Below are 14,810 nucleotides of genomic sequence, written 5' to 3'. Positions count from 1 at the left end.
TCAAGGCGCTGAGGAGGGGAGGGGGAGAAGATGAGGGGGGAGGTGCTGTTACTGCTCGAACAGCCAGGTCTTGAGAAGTTTACTGAAGGTAAGGAGATCTTTGGTCTGGCGCCGGTGGGTGGGAAGAGTGTTCCACGTTTATTTCTTTTGGCTTACACAAGCCATGCTTCCTAAAACTACCGATAGATTAACTCATGTCATGACGGATGTATAATCCCCATTACTCTGGGTTAATATGTGTCACACCTGGGTAGATTAATCAAGGTCCACCTAAAATTACATCTATTACTGAAATGTCCTTATTTGCCTAAGCAGCATAAATGGCTTAAATGTTATCTGCAGTACTACTGCTATTACAGTTAACCGGTTAAACCTCCCTGAATTGAAATGTACTCATGGCCTACCGGTGTTTGGGTGAATAGTGTCACTGTTAAAAAGGGTAAGTTGTTGTATTGCTTACATTACCAGACACTGAGGGCACTATTGGGAACACCCGTCCGCCAAACTCCAGATGGGGTGGTCACCGCCATGCTGGTGATCTCGTTTCTGATGGTCAGCCCAGCGGGAAAGTGGCAGCAGCATTGTCAGCAATGCTGCTGCACGCAGGGGTCACCAGCACCCTCGAAATGCTCACAGTCTGCACAGTCCATGGTGCTGGGCAGGGGGATCCCTGCACCTGTTTTTTGCCTGCCTATTTATGGCAGTGGTACTGCCATGATAAGACTGGCAGCGAACAACCTGCACCCACCGACAGCCTGTCGGATAGGAGATTCCTGCGGGCACAGTGGTAAGTTGGTGGGTCTGTCCACCAACCTCATAATGTGGCGGTCAGACCACCATAACCATGGTGGTCCGACCGCCACCGCGGCATTGGAATGTCATAATCCGTGCATGGGTCAGCACGCACATGCCACAAGTCCTCCAGCGATGCCAGGAAACCTCTCTCTTTCTTGTATCACTTATTTGTCTGTTTAAAAAGGTTTCAGTCTTGTAAGAGAAAAAAAGAGCATTTTCTTCATGCATCACATCCAGGATCAAGATCTGTGAAATCATGTGGCAGTGGACACAGACACCTAGTCCCAAATATCCTTTCTTTTCTTAATGCAATGGAGCACTGCATGAAAAATAGCACTGCTGTGTTAATGTGCTAATGATAGAAGACTCTGCAGTGTTAGATATACAGTCACTTGCTGATGAAGTTATTAGTGGTACTCATGCTAAAATATAAGCTGTTTAGTGTGTCCAACAGCTTTGCACTGTGTTCCAATGGGGAGCCACTGGTGTTTCGTGTAGGATTTTAGCAGAAGGGACACACTCAAGTACAATTTCTAATGTGAAGACATCCGCAGACAAGCATGTGGTGTTAGATGTATGCTTTTTAATATGGCATATAGGTAATATTTAGGTATTATGTGAACAATTGCTTGCTCTGTGTTTGCACCTGGTTTTACCTGGTATTGGGCTATTATAGTTGAACTGGCTGTGCCTTAAAAGCTAAGGAATGTTATGAAGATCTGTCCCAGAATGCCCTTTGCATAAATTAGCAAATGGTTGTGCACCAAAGGGCACTAGTATTTAAATGTGATGCTGCAAACAAGTTTGGCACTCAGTACCGAAGAGCTCATGAAGTGCAAAACACATGTATCTGAGGTAAGAAAATGAAAGATTTGAACAAATGAGTAGTAATAAAGCTAAGGAAACTAAATATTTGAAGAAATGAATGATTATCAAGCTTAGTTTGACTGGATGAACTGAAACTTTTCAAAAGATCGACAACACTGACCACAATGCCACTGAGGGGGTCGTGTTTCACTTGAAACCCACAGCTGAAGGCAATTGACGAGAAACATTTTCTGTTTTGAGTGCTGCGAAATGGAGGTTTCTGCCTTTGCATGAATAAGCTGAGAGGTGATCCTTCTCTGCACTAGTTTTTGGTGCTGCACAAAGATCGACTTTCAACCCCTAGGAAAATGTAAGGCTGGGAAGTTGTCTCACAAAGTTATTTGATTCACAAAGTGACACTTTGCATTGCATGAGTACCCCCACAGCCATGTAGTTGATCTCGGCCAGAAAGTCTCCAACATCTCTGCCCCAGGCCTTTCTTTCTCTGGAGAACAGTGTGAGCAGCAAAGACTCCAGACAGCACCTTCAGCAGACAGTAAATGAGCATGGCTGATATTTGGAACACAAACCAGGTTTCCACTGGCTCTTCCATCAGCTGGCATTAGTGCTCAGTGGCACTGACAGTAGGGCTGCGGCAGGTGCTGCAGCACCCCCATATAATTGTGCAGTAATTCCGGATAATGAGCCACAAATAGGCCTTTACAGTTAGCTTTATCACACTGCATTTGCTGTCTAGTTACAGACAGCAGTCCAATGTCAGGGAATGTCTCCCAATAAACTGATTCCTATTGTTTTAATATTGAGATGGCTCTTTACACTAACAGCAAGGCGAGGGAAATTTTTGTGACCCAGGGCTCATATGTACAAATTATAGGAATAGCGATTACCTAATTGCGATTGTCTGCAACTGGCAATTAAGACATTGTTTTCCCTAATGTATTCAATACGTTCCTTTTAATTTACGATTCCTAGTGTGTCGCAAATCAACCTACCTCATCTATAGAAATGAGGTAGATTACAGTTTGCGACACATTAGGAATCACAGCCATCACAGAGATGGTGGCCTGCGGTGGTCAGCAGACCACAATGTCTGTGATTGCTTTTTAATAAAGATCTTTTTTTCTTTAAATACAGCCCATTTTTCTTACAGGAAAAGGGGATGTGTTTAAAAAGATGAAGAATCAAATGTTTACATTTCATTTTATAGGGGTAGGCAGTGGTCCATGCCACCACTGCCTGCTCCTAAAAAATACATCTATTAACATTTACAAAGGGGGCTGGGTCACAAAAGGGCCCCCTCCAAATTTTTTAATGGTTACCACCTCCTCCTAGGTGGGGGAAAAAATGAATGTTTTGTGACTGTAATTTGGTTGTAAAATATTCATATATACCATTGTGAATCGGTATTAGAAAGGGACACCCTACACACACCCCTTCCAAATACCGGTTTTTGAAACCAAATTGCAATTCGGTAACAGGTTACCGCTTCACAATTTGGCTTTTGGACCTTTAAAAAAAAAACGTTCCCAAACAGCTTTGAAATCTCAATGAAGGGTTTGTACATATAGGCTCAAGCAGCTTGCTTTATGGGGCACATGAAGCATGACGAAAAAGGTGTGGGATATCAATTGTTTCCCAGGGCACACTTTAAATAATTACAAATGAACTATAAAAATATTACACAATAAATTTCAGCAGTATGTACGTATAAATGAGACATGTTCCATTTTTTGTTATTCTTTAGTGCGATAGAAACAAAGATTTTAATAGCATCAAGCATATCATAACACTTTTGTGACACACAAATGATAAATAATATCGACTCAGCATCATATCTGTTTAGCAGTAAAATTGAATGTCTGCAAATGTAGTGCCCATTTCAATGGAAATGTACTATCAGTAATTGCCAGTCCATGTTGCACCATACTGTTGCCATATATTTGCAACAGTATGCTCCACAATGCACCACTGAACACATATTCTTCTCCTATCACTCTCCTGCTGAGTAGGCAAGGCTCATTTGCTACACTTGTTCTCTGTGCTTGCATTTTTCCCTGTCATGGTGACTACAGTGACCACTCTAAAAATTGTTCTAGCAGTTTTGTTAGTGCCTGACGAACCAGCAGAGTTCCTCAAGGGACCCCGTAAATGCAGGGAGAATGGAGAACTCTCATCTGTCCAAGTAAAAGTCAAATTCATCACTTTTATGAAAGTCATCTTTCCAATGAAAAACTCAGGAACTGGATTTTGTATAGACCTGGGCAGCATTTTCATCATGATGGTGCTTAGTCTCAGAATGTTCTCATTATGCTTGTGATGTGAAATTTCCAAAATTACATCATTATACAATGTGGCTTATTGACTTTGCATTTAAACAAAATTGGAGTGTGTGAGAACACAACAAAATTCTGCACTAAAATATGCACAAATATTCTTGTCACACATTAACACCACTAAATACTTTCATAATAATGTGTTAAAAGATGTTTGCACCAAGCACAGCCTCACGTACCACCAAGGACAAAGATTAGCGCCAGTGTAAAATGTTTGATGATGTGGCCCATTTCTGGTCCCAGAAGCAGGCCCCGACATCAACAGAGACCTAGGAGAAGAAAAAACTACTAAAGGAGATCTTTCCCATAGTATGGAAATTAGCAAAACAAGCATTTGGAATGCAATACGTCTTGTATTTGCGAGAGTTAGAGCTATGGGTGTTGTAAATGTCAATGTCTCTTATTTATGTGTTTTGGTTTGGAGTGCAGGGGATGTATGTGGTGTTGAGTGGAAATTTGTAGTTTGTATTTTCATTGTTACTTGTGGAATTGTGCAGTGTGGAATTGTGTGGTATGGAGTGTATTTGTGTAGTGGAATTATGTGGCGTGGTGAATATATATGGGTGAGAGCTGCAAAGAATGGATAGGAAGGAAGATAGAGAGGGATAGGTAGTTTATTTGTGAACTGGTGCAAGCTTTCCTCACACAGTAGGTACACTGCAAGCTTCCCTCACACAGAAGGTACAATGCAAGCTTCCCTCACAGGGAATGTACGATGCAAGCTTCCCTCACAGAGAAGGTACAATGAAAGCTTCCCTCACACAGAAGGTACACTGCAAGCTTCCCTCACTGAGAAAGTACAATGCAAGCTTCCCTCTCAAAAATGGTACAATGCAAGCTTCCCTCACAGAGAAGGTACAATGCAAGCTCCCCTCACACATAGCAGATACAGCACAGCAGCAGTGCAAGCTTCCCTCACACGCAGAGCAGATACAGCACAGCAGCAGTGCAAGCTTTCCTCACACACAGCAGATACAGCACAGCAGCAGCAGTGCAATCTTCCCTCTTAGAGAATGCACAATGCAAGCTTCCCTTACACAAGGAACAGATACAGTGGAGGCAGCAGTGCATGCTTCCCTCACACACAGCAGACATAGGCACAGCAGCAGTGCAAGCTTCCCTCACAGAGAAGGTACTATGTAAGCTTCCCTCACACAGAAGGTACAATGCAAGTGTCTATCACACAGAAGGTCAAAAGCAAGTGCCCCTCACACAGAAGATGCAATGCAAGCTTCCCACACAGAGAAGCTACCAGGCAAGCGTGTGCCACAGAGAAGGTACAATGCAGTCTTCCCTCACATGGAAGGTACAATGCAATCTTCCCTCACATAGAAGGTACAATGCAAGCTCCCCTCACACATAGCAGATACAGCACAGCATCAGTGCAAGCTTCCCTCACACGCAGTGCAGATACAGCACAGCAGCAGTGCAAGCTTTGCTCACACACAGCAGATACAGCGCAGCAGCAACAGTGCAAGCTTCCCTCTTAGAGAATGCACAATGCAAGCTTCCCTTACACAAGGAACAGATACAGTGCAGGCAGCTGTGCAAGCTTCCCTCAAACACAGCAGACATAGCACATCAGCAGTGCAAGCTTCCCTCACAGAGAAGGTACTATGTAAGCTTCCCTCACACAGAAGGTACAATGCAAGCGTCTATCACACAGAAGGTGCAAAGCAAGTGTCCCTCACACAGAAGATGCAATGCAAGCTTCCCTCACAGAGAAGCTACCAGACAAGCGTGTGTCACAGAGAAGGTACAATGCAAGCTTCCCTCACATGGAAGGTACAATTCAATCTTCCCTCACAGGGAAAAGGTACAATGAAAGCGTCCCTCACAAAGGCTGCAATGCAAGCTTCCCTCACACTGAAGGTACAATGCAAGCTTCCCTCACAGAGAAGGTGCAATGCAAGCTACCCTCACAGGGAAAGTACAATGCAAGCTTCCCTCACACAGAAGGTACAGTGCATGCTTCCCTCACATAGAAGGTACAATGCAATCTTCCCTCATGCGAAGGGTACAATGCAAGCTGTCCTTACAGAGAAGGTACAATGAAGCTTCCCTCACATGGAAGGTACAATGCAAGCTTCCTTCACATGTACCAGCTATTAAAACAAACGAAAATTGTGAAAGACTCAACACTATGAATGTACTGCACGGCTGGCCCTGAGAGTGAGCAGATTCTCTACCCACGCAGACATGAGGTGACAGCATTATGACACTGTGGCTCTCTCAGTCAATCCTTCTGCTGCAGAGTATACATTACACCTTTTATTTCTTCAATCTTGCAATCACTCCATTTTTTTAACCATAGGTCTGTGTATAAGTGTTAGCGTTCGCTTCTCATTAAGAGATGGGTGCAGATCACACCTGATATAAATGTATTATTAACTGCCAGTGGTAACGAACATCCACAAAAAATGTCAAAGACTGATTGTTAATGCATGTAAAAAGGTAAAAATAACTAATCAATAACTAATTACAAAATAATAAAAACGTTTGTTCATGTTCAAACATAAAGTCAAGCAAAATAAAAAAAAACAGATCCAACACACAAATTAAATGCTATTTGCACCAGGTTATTTTTTTGCGCTAGCAAATTACACCGAAGTAGCATAAGTGTTTGACAGCCCAATATAGGTGGGGGGAAGCCAGAATGATGGAGCTAAAAGCTCATTGATTTCAATAAGAGTGTTCTTTGTTCACCATCCTAATGGCCACACTGAAAAGGAAATTCCTTCAAATCGTTTATATGGCAGGACAAATAATTTGATCTTGGTTCGGAGGAAACTCTGTGGTATAAATACAGTACCAAGATACAGCAGATAGTGTGTGACCAAAATAACAGCAGTGCCTTTGTCGCCTTGTAATCTCGCCCTCCCAGAGGGGTGAATAAATTGCACTATACGGAATCCTATTGAGCAGTGTGTTCCAGACAGATGTGATTTTATCAGAGTGGAGAAATCATTTCAGACTTCTTAAAACTGCAGTTATTGCTCTGGGCCTCTTACTGAGGAGGGGAGCACAAAACAATCGGGAGGAGACAAGTTTATAGAAGCAGCTTGCTGTCCAATAACAAATTGCTTTTCTGCAGACAGCTGCCCTTGCACGTGAGTAGACCATCAATACCGCTCTAAATTTAAAGTCTTAATGCACTGCTCTCCGATGCTGCTGAACATGTCTTACACCGAATGGGCCACTGGCAGACTGGGGAACAGAGGGATTGTTAGGTTTAACCACCACTGAAAACGCTCATAAAACATAAACTTGTATTGTACTTCAATATCATACCACTTACTAGAAATAGTTCTCTCCTGGCATCGAAAATATCATATATTCCAAGACCCCCACTGCCAGCTTCCATTCATGTTTGCACACATCAGTTAAGCACTGGCGTTTCTATCCCAAACGCAACCCCCTCATTGGATATGTAATTTGCCACCTTGCTGTATGGTACTGAAACACGATGTTTCGAATGGCATGCTTTCCTTTTACAAACTGATGCAGTATGGGAAGCGCAATATTGGTTTGATTCTAGTGGCAAAATATAGCAGATGGTTAACAGAAAAGCGCAGGACTAGAAACATGGTCCTCCGACATGAAGGTAAGTGGCAGCCCGATGTAATACGCATGTCCTACTTTAGACCACAAGTTAACGTTGCTTTACGTGTAGAAAACGGACATATTTGGCGTGATGCGTTTTGCCTCATTGCATTATACTGTGACTATTGCATGCGGGCAGGCTTTAGGGCGGTGCGAGAGGTGCGGCCGCACCGGGTGCTGACCTGGATTTGGGGGCGCTGACCTCAGGGGGGCGCTGTGTTTAGCAATAACTTAGGAAATTTACGATTTAAAAACATCTGCTGAAAACCAGCCTTCAGGAAGCAATTGAAATGTCAAGATACCTCTTGTGATTAATGTTCCTGCTAGGGAGAGAAATGGGAGTTTTGTCTCGCGGCAGCTTTGACCCGATATTAAACAATAGAACTATATTTTATGTGGTTAACTGAGTGTATTAGTAAAGCTAGCCTTTACTAGAGCTTTACAACAAATTAATGTATGTGAAATGGGGGGCTATGGTGAGACGAGGGGCTCATTTTCCAAGTGGTAGTAAGGGATTGCGAGGAGTTGATCATCGGGTGGAGGGTGCCAAAAAAGACTGTTGCACAGGGCGCCACCAGCCCTAAAGCCGGCCCTGATTGCATCAATCAGTTCACTGCAGAATAAAAACACTGGACACTAGTTTATAAAACTCGTATGGAGATGTACGGAGATATGCGCTATAATAAACAGACCGGATGCTTTCTGTTCTTCACTGCATGCAAAGTTCAACAGCAAAGGTCCTCAAGATTGAAGAGAGGGGACAAGTAACAGGCACTAATGTGTGGCTCTTAGAAATTAAGGGCCAGATGTAGGTAGGTATCAAATTGCGACTTGCAATTTGCGAGTCATAGCGACTCGCAAATTGCTACTCGCAATCCGAGATGCAGAAAGGTGTCTCAGACACCTTCTGCGACTCGCTATGGGGTTTGCAAAGACCCACCTCATGAATATTAATGAGGTGGGTCGCAGTTTGCGACCCCATAGCGAGTCTAGGCACTCACAGGGATGGTGGCTTGCTGGAGACAGCAGACACCATGTCCGTGACTGCTTTTTGAATAAAGCAGTTTTTTTTTTTCTTTTTGCAGCCCGTTTTCCTTAAAGGAAAACGAGCTGCAAAAAGAAAAAATACCAAAACCATTTAGTTTCGTTTTTTTCAGAGTAGGCAGTGGTCCATAGGACCACTGCCTGCTCTGAAAAAATATTTTTGGGGGCATTCACAAAGGGGAAGGGGTCTCTTCCCTTTTGCGAATGAGTTACCATCCACTTCAAGTGGATGGTAACTGCGAGTTGGATTGCGACCGCATTCGCAGTCACAAACCATCTCTGCATGGCGATGCAGTCGCATATAGGAAGGGAACACCCCTTCCTATTTGCGAGTCGCAGCCTCAAATTGCGAGTCGGTACTGACTCGCAATTTGAGGTTGTGCATCACGTTAAGCCTTTTGCGCCTCGCAAACAGCGTTGTTCGCCGTTTGCGAGGCGCAAAAGGCTTCCTACATCTGGCCCTAGGTTCGATGATGCAGGTTACGTGCTGCCACAATACCTACAGCGGTTAGAGAGTGATTGCGTGAACATTGATGTATAAGAGGCACTGGTAGAATGTCTAAAAAGCTTTATAATTACCGGCAAAATAGTGATGGTTGACCTGCAGCCCAGTCCCTGTGCTGGTTGTGTGTATGCGTCATGATTTGGAAAGATGGTCGTGGCAACAGAGACCCCTGGGAACTAGGCTCTATATAATTATAGTTCAGTCACATTCGCTAGTATAGAAGGCAAGGGTACTGAATATGCAGTGCTGGTTGGGGAGCACTCTGGTTCTGGTCCATTATACTGCTGACCCATATCAGTGACAGTAACTATTGGCTACTGTTGTCACATGTACGCGCATGCATGTAACACAGGGCTGGCGTTTCCAAAAATGAGATAAGACTGCTACTCTGCTGCTGCCCTAAAGTGCCAGCACTATGTGAAGCCAAATCACAAGAAAAGTTGAGAAAATTAGCTTCTTTTTAGGAAGTAAGGAAGTTCTTCACCACCAAAATGTTATTTTGCCTGTTGCCCAGAAGGCCCTTACATCATCCTAAATCCAATGCAGCAAGCACTACACGCCCTAACCGCAAGGGGAGAAATAAAACAATTTACACCTACTCAGCAGTTAACAATCACTAGTTTTGAGTTCGCAGCTTAGTTCGCTATCTCCATTACAGTCATTACCTCCAGAATCGGGACTTCAACCTGATGCAGTAATTGTGCATGTGAAATTAGAGTGACTGTTTCCAGGGACAAATAGAAAATGACCCGAAACTTGTGAATATGTGGAAACTGGAATAAAAACTTCAATTCACTTGCTCAATAGGAGAGTATCGATAATACCGGGTATTACATTACAGCAGTCCCAATGCACTAAAAACAAGAGTATGTGATATTAACAAATTTCTCTAAACCCACAGGAAAGGTTGAAATTATGGAAACCTGATTATGGTGCATTTCTGTTAAGACAAAATAACAAAGAGACTCATAAAATGAGTAAATTAAAATTTTTAGTCAAATGTTTTTGGTTTTTGTGCACACGGTGTTAAGCTTTGTGTAGTATCATGGCTTATGTAAAGGAAATTGTTACTTTTTTCCACATACTTCTGCCTTCACCTTTCCTTTTTATGGGGCTATAGTTTAGTCACATTCCCTAGTATAGAAGGCAACGGTACTAAATAAACAGTGGTGGTTGGGGAGCGCTCTGGTTCTGGGCATCTGTTGATGGAGTCAAATGTTATTTAGCAGTGAAGCGTGTGTTTAAGGTTAACCATAACAGTGGTTGAGCTAGGACATGAGAGCGAAGCAAACAAACAGCTTGAGAAGATTTATGACCCTGATGAGGGAAATAAGCTATGGATTTTGTGAGGGTTGGCAGGGAGGACCACGGAAGAAAGACGCCGGATGCGAGGCTCTGCAAGTGTTAGGTGAATGTGCTTGTACTGTGCTGGCGCCTGTTTTGTGAAAAGGTTTATGCTCTGCATTTAGGTTTTCAGGGAGGGAAGACAAGAGTAATATGCTGGCTGAAAAAAAATAAGTAACAACATCCTGTAAAAAGCAAACACTTATAGTGAATGTTAGCTGAGAGCAAGAATGCTCTGCAAATGAAGAGGAAAGCTTGACTAATCACGAGCAGGAAACCAAAAAAAGAAAAGTCCCCCAAAGAACAGATAAACACAACAAAGCATAATTATACAGTAGTCCCTACTCCTAAAGAAAAAGGGGGGGGGGGGGGCAAAGAAGCATGACTGATCACTAGCAAGCAAGGATTTTGACATGAAACTGAAAAGCGCAAATGAAATGGCTTTCAGCCCACAGAAGTATGCTAAAAGTATACAAGAGGCTACACGCCTACACTCGACCTAAAAAGGGAAAAAAATAAAGCATTACTAAAATAAGCGCAAAGGTAGATTTGAATAAGACAAAAAGTGCACATGTGTAGAGGTTTAGTTTATTTGATGATAAACATACCAGGAGCAATGATTTTAAAGAGGTAGGATAGTCACATTTATTATAAATTAGTTTAAACTATACATTTTTACAGTGAAATGCGAAAAACAGCAAGGTTGTTTCTGACTGACATGCACATGTCCAGTCTCAGATGGATTCAGGCTGCAAAACAGAAATATAACTTGATTACAAAACAAGAATTAAACAAATGTTAAATTATCACACACGCATAGAACATAGAGTAGCAAATATAGTTTAACACAGCTTCATAAGTCACTCACTCAACAAATACCACTGCAGTGTGTAAATAGGTTTCCTTCCAGACAATGGGACGTACAGAGCGCAGCGTTGTAGCGAGGTTGCCATGGGCCCTTATGCAAGCAAACAAAATGGACTCCCGAAAAACTCATTTGGATAATAAAGGACATGGGTCATTGGGGTGCACTGAGAACCTCAGACCCGTGTGCCCCGTTGCCCCGCACACCTACTGCACCATTGACAACAGTGCCCCTGATAGCACTGCATGCTTCAGCGTCAGTGTTCTATGACTGGCCTCCTACTATGCTAGGGACTTTTTAGAATGGTCCCAAAGCGGACCTGAGCGCTTCTGCAGTCAATTCCACTCTCAGAGTAGCAGAGGTTTTTGTAGGCACTGGGAATGCAATATACTATTTTAACTCCAATCCTACAATTTTGAAGAAATTGCAATGTACCACAAAAGGGCCTTGGTATGGTGTTCACTTTTCCAATTCCAGGCCTGAAGTACTCTGGGGAAAGTAAAAAATTCCCCAAATATATTAAAACAGAATTGAAATGTAATCTAGCAGTGCTGTTGTCGGTTACCGTGAGGATGGTGCTGAAGGCAAAATACTAGAAATCGATGAAACCTGCCGTGAAATCAGTTACAACTTGGTCTGGACAGAGGAAGGCAATATGTCAACTTTTACTCTCATTGTGGGTTGGGGGTAATTGGTGTGATATTTATTGCACCACAAGTGCAACTTCAGTGAGTATGAATTTATCAGCTATGAATTATACCCAATTTCGGGTTTTTCCCCGTTAATGTAGAATAATAAGCAGATTTTGGTGTATACGGTACCAAAATAATAATGTCCTGCTACTTACTGAGCATTTTCCCACAATAATATTGGCATGTTTAACATGCTGAAATTTGTATGGAAGAGAGATGCTAAGTTTTTGGAAAACTTGTAATTCCACTATGTAAAGTAGCAGCAGTTTCAGCACATATCGGAATTTAACAACCAACTTATAATGAGGGCCTATATTTTCTGAAATGTAACATTTTTCCTGTTGTGCAATTGCTCTAATATTTGGTTGTCCAAACATAGTAGAAGTTCTTCTGTTTTAATAGCATACAGTCCACCTAATTTAGAGCAGGAAATAGCTTACAAGTCTCTAACAAGATGGCAGCTGATCTAAAACAGCCCAGCGCCCTTTGGCAGTAGCAGAAGCGCATCTCTTCTCATTTTCACCTGCCTATTGGACAGCATGGCAGGTGGTTGCATGTTTTGCTGTGTATCGACACATTATATCTTTCTACTTGTGAAATAAACCCTGTTAGTCAATAGCCTCTCATCAAAAAGCACAAAGTGTCACTGCCAATTTATGATCAGTCGAATTGTTGCTTAAAGAGTTTCCACTACAACATATGCTGGCACATTCAATATGTGGCAGAATCTATTCCCTGAGTAAGGCGGGTTCATAGTTTCTGCTGTTTGCAGTGGCATAGTTTCTGCCAGTCAGACCCTAAATAAGGCTTTACTTTTTCTCTAGTGACAAAATATGAATGGGTCACTGTTCACTGTTAAACTTGGTCCTCTCTGCAGGCTCACATTGAAAAGTGTTCCCTTAACCCCCATCCCAGACCCCCATTTTATGAAAATGCTAATTTTAAACATGGTAAAAATGGCTTACACCCAACTAGCACATTAAATGTACTTTCAAGTCTCAAGTAGAATGGTGCTACACACACACCCAGGATCTGTAAATAAAATACGATGAGTGGGCTTGATGCACTCATAGTGGCTTCCACTTAAGTAGCCTTTTTAAACATGTCTCAGACCTGTCATTGCAACCTGTGTGTGCAGGTTTTTACTGCCATTTTGACCTGGTAACATAAACGTTTTGCCAAGCCCAAACCTTCCTTTTTAATACTTATGTCACCCCAAGGATAAACAGCCCACATGGCAAGGTGCATAGTATTGAAACGGCTGGACATGTGGTTTTAGGTTTTACATGTCCTGGTAATGAAACACTGCCAAATTTGTTTTCACTACTGCAAGACCTGCCTCTCTCATAAGATAATATCAGCTTACCTAAGTAAATTTAATAAGCGATAACTTTTGATTGGGAGCAGGTATGAAAGTCATGTTTGGTGTATGAGGAATCATAGTTTGAAAGACTCTTTAAAGTCAGGATGAACCAAAAAAAGTCACTAAATTAACCTGTGCTTAATCCTCTGGAAGCTTGGCACAAAAGCAGTCAAGCTTAACTTAGAGACAATGCTTAAAGTATTTATGCAGCACAGAAACAATAATAAAGTGAGAAAAAAAACACAAGAAAAACCCCACACTAATTTAGAAAACAGAGTACATTTTAATACATAATTTGAAACCAAATTGGCAAAAAACAATCAGTAGAACTGGAGCTATACATTTTTAAAACCTAAGGTAAAAATTAGATCTTAAAAGATCAAAGCGACAACCGTGGACATCTATTCACACAAAGCTGGGTCATAGTCAAAAGATATGGCCAACATCAATGGAGCACAAGTCAGATAGAAGAAGGGAACTGGGCCCAGTCAATGCTTACCTTTGGACTTAGAAGAAATTTCAGTAACAAGTTGCTTGAGACAGTAGAGTTCAGAGATGCAAGGCTGCAGGCAGTGTTCAACAAGGAGGTCTCATCGCCAGGGAACCGCTGGACAAAGTCACAGAGAAGATTTCTACGTTTGGACTTAGGGTCTTTCTTGAAAGTCAAATATCTCCTGTGGGACGAAGCTGGAGACTGTAGCTGACAAGAGTTTCACGAGGTCGGATACCCCTTTGGCAGAGAAGAGCTGAACAGAATTTGGGTCTGCAGAGAAGAATGTAATGGGAGGTGCTGCACAGTTAAACTGACCTGTGTTGCACCTTGGGTCGATAGATCAGGAGGTGGGCCCTGTTCTCCTCTTAGTTCCCAGACTAGTATTTAGACAAATAAATGTATAACTCCCAAGGTTTAGTATTTTGGTTATCTGGACATCCTTAACGCAACATCAAGGATCCAGGACTAGAGGAGTACCACTTGGGTGTTAGGACTCAGTCATGCTGGGTCCAGCTGCGGGTTCAAGGTGGTTGGAGCATTTTCTGTCCATGAGGCTCTGATCAGGTGGCCAGCCAGCTAGCTCTTGGAGTCAGTCTGGTAGTCCTGGGTTCCAGCCGTAGAACAGTACTCAAGGAGCATGGCAGGCCTCTAAAGGTTCAAGGAAGGCTTCAGGCAGCAAAGCAGTCCTTCCAGGAGCAGCAAGCATTCTCCTGAAGTACACAATAAACAGCATGGAACAGCATCAGGCAGTCCTCCGAGAGTCCTTCCACAGGTCCAGAAAGTGAATTGAAGGGTGGATCTGATGGTCATATACTTATACCTGGCGCCTTCTTCAAAGGAGGAAAGCTTTCTAAAAAAAACACTCCCTTTGAAGTGCTTGAAGTTTCCTGACATCCCCATGCTCTGGTTTCTGTCTGGCTGCATGAACAATACAATGGTGACAAA

The 14,810-nt window shown here is 42.6% G+C and overlaps 1 protein-coding gene across 1 annotated transcript in view; it reads right to left on the bottom strand.

Annotated features, from left to right (window-relative positions):
* Positions 1–11,020: 11,020 nt before the first annotated feature.
* The window catches only part of TM4SF18 (transmembrane 4 L six family member 18), an 82,024-nt gene continuing 78,234 nt past the window's right edge, over positions 11,021–14,810 (bottom strand). The window contains exon 5 of the mRNA XM_069215430.1: positions 11,021–11,201. Within this exon, the coding sequence (XP_069071531.1) occupies positions 11,187–11,201 (15 nt within the window). The 3' untranslated portion in view covers positions 11,021–11,186. The remainder of the gene's footprint in view (positions 11,202–14,810) is intronic.

This window comes from Pleurodeles waltl, chromosome 11, assembly GCF_031143425.1.
Source record: "Pleurodeles waltl isolate 20211129_DDA chromosome 11, aPleWal1.hap1.20221129, whole genome shotgun sequence".
Lineage (NCBI taxonomy): Eukaryota > Metazoa > Chordata > Amphibia > Caudata > Salamandridae > Pleurodeles > Pleurodeles waltl.
Note: the sequence above shows the minus strand (reverse complement) of the source record. Positions and strands in the feature narration are given on the sequence as shown.